General features: G+C 37.1%; 1 protein-coding gene across 1 annotated transcript in view; it reads left to right on the top strand.

The window, feature by feature from the left end:
* The window catches only part of LOC125645880 (uncharacterized), a 15426-nt gene extending 8999 nt beyond the window's left edge, over positions 1 to 6427 (top strand). The window contains exons 3-4 of the mRNA XM_048871823.2: positions 298 to 448; positions 4589 to 6427. Of these exons, the coding sequence (XP_048727780.1) occupies positions 298 to 448; positions 4589 to 4747 (310 nt within the window). The 3' untranslated portion in view covers positions 4748 to 6427. The remainder of the gene's footprint in view (positions 1 to 297; positions 449 to 4588) is intronic.
* The last annotated feature ends 1854 nt before the right edge of the window (positions 6428 to 8281 follow it).

The raw sequence follows: 8281 nt of genomic DNA, 5'->3' as shown, positions 1-8281 counted from the left end.
ATGAACTAATGTACTTTGATGATGTGTAGATTTATTGTAGTAAGTTGACAGTGCTATTCTAGATAATACCACAGTCATGTTTAGGAAGGGAGGGGCGTGTTCTCAACTTTGATTTGATGGGGGTTTGTAACCTGTCCTTGCGGTCTTCCTTCCTGGTCATCAGTCAAGACATACATGTATTCACTGCAAACATTTGTGTCCAATATGATCATGTGTCACCTATGGGGACAAGATTGAAGAATTTTGTTTTTGATATATGTCTGGCACAATTAGGAAACAGTATTTGTATCTTTTTAGGGTAAATGGAATGAGGATGGCGTACGGATATTACCCAGGCCTGGGGGCCGACACCAGGTGTACGGAGTCTGGCGGCTTTGATGAACTCCGACAACTCTGTCACAAACTTATGGAGTCCATTGCCTCAAACAGACAACTGTGGGGGGCTCAGGTCAGAACTGAATAAGCAACATTATTGAGCATCCTAGGAAACCATTTTACATTCAACTCGGACTTTGTAAGACAGTACCTCGTTGTAAATCATGGCACACTCGTATTACTGTCTGACATAACTTTTCAGCATGAAATGTCTTATGGTAGGGTAAATGTCTCCAGGTTTCATAGATACATCAATAAGAATGGATAATTCATAAAAGGAAGGTTGTGTTCAGTGTATGCTAACCTGATCAGTAGCCTCATTATCCAAGGTATTACAAAAGGTCAGATACTGGTAAATACAGTGTCAGTTTTAGCAAGGTACCCCCTTACAAAGTCCCAGGTCAGTGTGAAATCATCCTATGTATGTACTAATGTGAGGATGAAGTGAAATGTCATCATCTGATCATTGTGGAGACACATCTTTCATAGAATATCAGATTTCATCAACTACCCAACAGACTTCATAGACAGTGAAACGATTACTTTAACAAAACATGATACAGCTGTGTGTGTGTGTGTTATCTTAAAAGAAAAAAAAACCTTTCATATGAAAAAAAAAATGTATAAAAATTAAGGATACATACTATATTTGAAACACCCCTAACCCATGGTGTTTTGTTGTTGTTTTTAAAAACTATATTTTATTCACAAAGTATAGTTTAAAAAAAAACAACAACAACAAAACACCATGGGTTAAGGGTGTTTCAAATATAGTATGTATCCTTAATTTTTATACATGTATTATTTATTGTACATGTATTATTATTATATATGTTTTGTTGTTCTTTTACTAGATGCATAAAGATATGTTTCTGAAGTAAGATGGTGATTACTGGTTTCTTAAGCACCTTGGTGACGAAGATGCTATTTCAGTTGTTTAATAATTGTTTCCCTTTGTGGAATTTCTACATAATGCTAAACATTCCTTTTTCACAGAAGAGTTTGATGTTAAATTATTGATAGCATCCATGATACTTCTAGAAAATATTTTACATATTCAGATGGTCTTTACTAAAAGTATTGTAGATTGATATAGTATATCACACATACCACGGACAATTGATTCAGAATTACTGTTTTTCATAATCATATTTCCCTGGGATTATTCACCTGAGCCAGGATAGGGTTAAATCTTTACAGAGGAATATTCATTAGAATTATCTCTAAATCTGTACCACAAGGATGCAATATGTCAATGTCATATTCAACAATCTTATGCAGTGTGTATGTTCAGACATGACCCCGACTGTGACATTAGTGGGAGGTATAGATATCAGTATTATGGGGACAGGAAGAGTTGTGGGACTGTGATATTAGTGGGGTGTATAAATATCAGTATTATGGGGACAGGAAGAGTTGTGGGACTGTGATATTAGTGGGAGGTATAAATATCAGCATTATGGGGACAGGAAGAGTTGTGGGACTGTGATATTAGTGGGGTGTATAAATATCAGTATTATGGGGACAGGAAGAGTTGTGGTAGTGTGATATTAGTGGGAGGTATAAATATCAGCATTATGGGGACAGGAAGAGTTGTGGTACTGTGATATTAGTGGGGTGTATAAATATCAGTATTATGGGGACAGGAAGAGTTGTGGTACTGTGATATTAGTGGGAGGTATAAATATCAGCATTATGGGGACAGGAAGAGTTGTGGGACTGTGATATTAGTGGGGTGTATAAATATCAGTATTATGGGGACAGGAAGAGTTGTGGTAGTGTGATATTAGTGGGAGGTATAAATATCAGCATTATGGGGACAGGAAGAGTTGTGGTACTGTGATATTAGTGGGGTGTATAAATATCAGTATTATGGGGACAGGAAGAGTTGTGGTACTGTGATATTAGTGGGGGTGTATAAATATCAGCATTATGGGGACAGGAAGAGTTGTGGGACTGTGACATTAGTGGGGGTGTATAAATATCAGCATTATGGGGACAGGAAGAGTTGTGGTACTGTGATATTAGTGGGGGTGTATAAATATCAGTATTATGGGGACAGGAAGAGTTGTGGTAGTGTGATATTAGTGGGAGGTATAAATATCAGCATTATGGGGACAGGAAGAGTTGTGGTACTGTGATATTAGTGGGAGGTATAAATATCAGCATTATGGGGACAGGAAGAGTTGTGGTACTGTGATATTAGTGGGGGTGTATAAATATCAGTATTATGGGGACAGGAAGAGTTGTGGTACTGTGATATTAGTGGGGTGTATAAATATCAGTATTATGGGGACAGGAAGAGTTGTAGGACTGTGATATTAGTGGGGGTGTATAAATATCAGCATTATGGGGACAGGAAGAGTTGTAGGACTGTGACATTAGTGGGGTGTGTATAAATATCAGCATTATGGGGACAGGAAGAGTTGTGGTACTGTGACATTAGTGGGGGTGTATAAATATCAGTATTATGGGGACAGGAAGAGTTGTAGGACTGTGACATTAGTGGGGGTGTATAAATATCAGCATTATGGGGACAGGAAGAGTTGTGGTACTGTGATATTAGTGGGGGTGTATAAATATCAGCATTATGGGGACAGGAAGAGTTGTAGGACTGTGATATTAGTGGGGATGTATAAATATCAGCATTATGGGGACAGGAAGAGTTGTAGGACTGTGACATTAGTGGGGGGGGGGGGGGGGTGTATAAATATCAGCATTATGGGGACAGGAAGAGTTGAGGTACTGTGATATTAGTGGGGGTGTATAAATATCAGCATTATGGGGACAGGAAGAGTTGTAGGACTGTGACATTAGTGGGAGGTATAGATATCAGTATTATGGGGACAGGAAGAGTTGTGGTACTGTGACATTAGTGGGGGTGTATAAATATCAGTATTATGGGGACAGGAAGAGTTGTGGTACTGTGATATTAGTGGGGTGTATAAATATCAGTATTATGGGGACAGGAAGAGTTGTAGGACTGTGATATTAGTGGGGGTGTATAAATATCAGCATTATGGGGACAGGAAGAGTTGTAGGACTGTGACATTAGTGGGGGGGGGGTGTATAAATATCAGCATTATGGGGACAGGAAGAGTTGTAGGACTGTGATATTAGTGGGGGTGTATAAATATCAGTATTATGGGGACAGGAAGAGTTGTAGGACTGTGACATTAGTGGGGTGTGTATAGATATCAGCATTATGGGGACAGGAAGAGTTGTGGTACTGTGACATTAGTGGGAGTGTATAAATATCAGTATTATGGGGACAGGAAGAGTTGTAGGACTGTGACATTAGTGGGGGTGTATAAATATCAGCATTATGGGGACAGGAAGAGTTGTGGTACTGTGATATTAGTGGGGGTGTATAAATATCAGCATTATGGGGACAGGAAGAGTTGTAGGACTGTGACATTAGTGGGGTGTGTATAAATATCAGCATTATGGGGACAGGAAAAGTTGTAGGACTGTGACATTAGTGGGGGTGTATAAATATCAGCATTATGGGGACAGGAAGAGTTGTAGGACTGTGACATTAGTGGGGTGTGTATAAATATTAGCATTATGGGGACAGGAAGAGTTGTAGGACTGTGACATTAGTGGGAGGTATAGATATCAGTATTATGGGGACAGGAAGAGTTGTGGTACTGTGACATTAGTGGGAGGTATAGATATCAGTATTATGGGGACAGGAAGAGTTGTGGTACTGTGACATTAGTGGGGGTGTATAAATATCAGCATTATGGGGACAGGAAGAGTTGTAGGACTGTGACATTAGTGGGGGGGGGGGGGGTGTATAAATATCAGCATTATGGGGACAGGAAGAGTTGTGAGACTGTGACATTAGTGGGGGATGATATATTCTGTGGATAGCTATGTTCAATTTAGAAACAGAGAGTTGAATTCATTAGAATCTATTTCAACAAAGTGCAATACAGTATTTATTTCTCTATGATGCTGACATTATGGTCGTATTCAATAGAAAATTTATCCTATGATTCATAACCATAAATTTAATGTCATCAAACTAATGAATAATGTAAAAATAAATGATTTCAATACTGTGATATTTCAGCATTATACCCCTGGTGAGGGATGGGGGGGGGGGGGGGGGGGGGTGTCCCTGTACTTGGGAATGAATAGGGAATCAATCCTGAAAGTGTGTGTTTAGAATTAATTGAATTAAAATTTTGATTCCTACTCTTTGTAGGTTTCCAATGCAAGCTGTGATTACACAGAAGAAAACCGAGTTATGCTGAATCTGTCCAAAAGTGGTTACTATTGGAAAACCATGGATCCAGGGTATGGGTGGATGGAAACTCTGCAGTGTGTGGCCTTTCCAAAAGATGATTCATTTCCTTTCCCATGATGCAGTTAAATCATTTCCTTTCCCATGATGCAGTTAAAATTCAAAGTTTCACAACAATAGAAAAAATACGATGAGGCAACTTTTAGTATTATCTGGGTTGGATGATCTCAGTCTCTGGATTCCTATGGATTACTCTGTCTATGCTCTTTAACTGTGTGTCTAACAAGGATATGATTCATATTCAAAGCCTTTTAATATTAGTTGTTTCATCCCAATTTTTGTGCAATTGCGGAGTTAATGCTGCATTGGATGGACGATCTCTTTGAATATTGGTATATTTATGAGGTTCAGTGTATTACAGATTCTTGCATGATCATTGCCTCGAGTGATTGGATTTTTTTCCAGTAATAGTGACTTTTATTGCTTTTATTTTAATTTGTTCTGTTGTGGCACCTTACTGCACTGTTTTAAGTGTCTTAAGGTCTATTTCCGCTTAATACGACATGCAGATCTTTAAAAAATACTTTTTCTCATATATCTGTCACTGGTGGTTTGGATATATAACATAAATCTTAACATTGATCTGCACAGAAAAAGAAAATCAATATTGACATTTTGTTGCTTGGCTCATCCATTAGCTTATCACCGCTTGAGGATACTTGGATGCAGTTTTTTTTTTTTTTTTTTTTCTCTTGTTTTCATTTTTTAAAGCTTGTTTTAGCCAGCAGGATGTCATCCTCGGATGTCGAGCTTTGTGAATGTGTTTTATTTTGATAGATTAAAATGAAAGGAAAGTGTTCCCTTTTGATAAGCTAATGTTGTTATTGATGTTTATTGCTTTGATTATATGTTGTATTATCTATGTTCATTTTGACACAGAGTGTAGTATTTAAGCAGTGGGATTATTATATATTTAGAATGAAAATGTTTTCATCAAGGAAACTCTTAAATTACCTGCACTGCTTATTGGAAACAAGGAAAGTCGATAGACATGTTTGTTTTGATAAAGTGTATATCATCCCAGATTTCCCCTCTGGGGTTTTAAATTAGAAGCTGTTTCTTGGTGCATGTCTATATATGTGTGTATATGAGTTCAATGTGTAAAGAAATCTGTTCTGAAACCCAGAGCTTGGTCATATAACAAGCACTTTTTGTACTGATGAACACACCATGCTGATCGTGGGTTTTTTAACAACAGTATGCAGTACGTTGGGTGACACTTCAATGTATGTCATGGAATCTTTGATTGCTGTGTGGTCTTAATGCTATTTGTTTAAACATAGAATTCTAGATGCATTTCATTTTCATATTCTGGGAACTTGATACATTAATATATGCACAATGCATAATCGGCAGGTATCAGAATTCATAATACATCAACTTGTCATCTTTTGGGAGATTTTTTCCAGCTATGTTTTTGGTTTTAAAGGAGGTATAAAATGCTGTTTCTGAGGTGTTTGTTCTTCAGGAGTCCCAATTTGTGTTTGTCAATGTTCTCTATGCAAATTTACTGTCCTATTCGTTTAGAGGTGTTGGATGTACTGGAGAACGAGAAGAAGTTATGGTATTGCAGTATTCCTTTTGATGCTGATACCAGTAGTTGACCAATATACTTCTTGTGTAGGAGGTTGTTTGGATGCTGTAGTGTATCATTGTAAATTATTCCGGTAAATATTAACTGTACAGATGTTGACAATCATGTACCTATTCACTTGTAAATAAAATCTGAAGGCACTTAAATTGTTTTCTGTGTTGGTTTTTTTTGGGTTGTCTTTTTTCAAGCATCTTCACCAGTTGCAATTAATCACAGTTTTGACGAGGTTTGTATTTGATATAAAAGTCGCAATGTTTAATAGGTTTTGTACTGTTTCATCTGTTAATGATCAGTTGTATCATGATGTCGTCATTAAACTAACGACAATATCAAATCGGATGAAAATTTGCATTAGTCACAACTAACCCAATTAACTAACCAAAATTTTACTTGTATTGGCTCTGATATGAATATATAGGGAAAAGTCTTCTGAAGTCATAAGGACATAATTCATCATATTTTATAATACACAAGAATCCCCAGAAATTGCAGATTCAAGTTTGGTGAATTTGAGACTTATTTAAAAGGGCCACAGCAGGGGATCCAAGTTTGACATGGGAATATATAGTAAAAAGTTTTTAAAGAATATCTTGTGAACAGTTATAGGCCATGAATAATCAAGTTAATGGGCAAGCATATTCAGGTAGTGCAGATTCAAAGTTGCTGAAATCAATGACCCAGGGGGTTGAGTGGAGCCACAATAGGGGATTCACATATTGAAAGGGGATATGTAGGAAATATCTTCCTTAAGACCAGCAGGTTCATAATTAGTCATATCAATACGCAACCATTTTCAGGTAGTACAGATTTTAGTTTCTTCAAATCATAGCCCCCAAAGGTTGGGTGGGGCCACAATCTGGGATCAAATATTTACATGGGAATATATGAGAAACTTTATATGACCCATTTTCTGAAGACCAGCAGGGCCATGCACGATTTGTCACCATTAATGGGCAAGCATCCTTGGATACTGCAGATTCAATCGTCTTGGCTTGTGTGTAGGATGGGATCTCAAGAGATCAAAGCTTTACATGGAAATATATGTCATCTTGGAAAATTTTCTGATCAAGGATGGCACTTATTAGTTTGCAAGCATACCAGTGTAGTGCAGATTCATATCGCTTAAAAGTAGGAAATAAAAGTTTAACATGAGAATATACAAGGAATTTGAAAACGACATATTTTCAGGAGTAGCAGGGCCACACCATATCAATATGCAAACGTTCGGATTTCAGGGATTTTTTTCATGGATCCTAGGGTTATAGTAGGGCTAAAATCAGGGATTAGATTTTACATAATGTATGTTGGGGAATCTTTAATAATATCTTCTCCAGAACAGCAAGGTCATACACATCCTATTGAATTTGTGGCGTCCCCATGTTGTGTGGATCCCAGTTCAGTTACGTTACTACCCCATGGAGTTAGGTTGGCGTGACAATATGGGAGTCGGAATTTGTCATGGAATTACAGAAGTTAAAGATCTTTTAGAAACCATCTCAAGAACAGCTGGACCAAGGTGACGTAGGTCAGGGTTGTGGCCTCTTGTAAAAATGGTACATGTATTTGTCATGAAATCACATTAATCTAGTAACAGCGATAAAATTGGTCCGTGGAACGTGAAATTAAGGAACCAGTAGTATATTTTCCGTGGAATCGTACTGCTTTATTCTCTCACTTGAAATAACTTAAATTCTTTGCAACAAAGGATTGTAAAAATGGAAGGAATAAGTGGTACTTGTCAAAAGTATAAGAATATATATGTACATTTGTATACATTGTATATATATATATATATATATATATATATATATATATATATGTATGTGTGTGTGTGTGTGTGTGTGTGTGTGTGTGTGTGTGGAATATGTGTGTGTTGTAACTTGAATTAACAACTCCTCTAGAGGCCGTTTAAGATGCCATATTCCTACTCTTTTAAAAGAAAGTATTGATGGAACCATTTAATTCTCTATAGCTATTTTAAATAATCCAATACTCCTACT

This window comes from Ostrea edulis, chromosome 6 (assembly GCF_947568905.1).
Source record: "Ostrea edulis chromosome 6, xbOstEdul1.1, whole genome shotgun sequence".
Taxonomy (NCBI): domain Eukaryota; kingdom Metazoa; phylum Mollusca; class Bivalvia; order Ostreida; family Ostreidae; genus Ostrea; species Ostrea edulis.
Note: the sequence above shows the minus strand (reverse complement) of the source record. Positions and strands in the feature narration are given on the sequence as shown.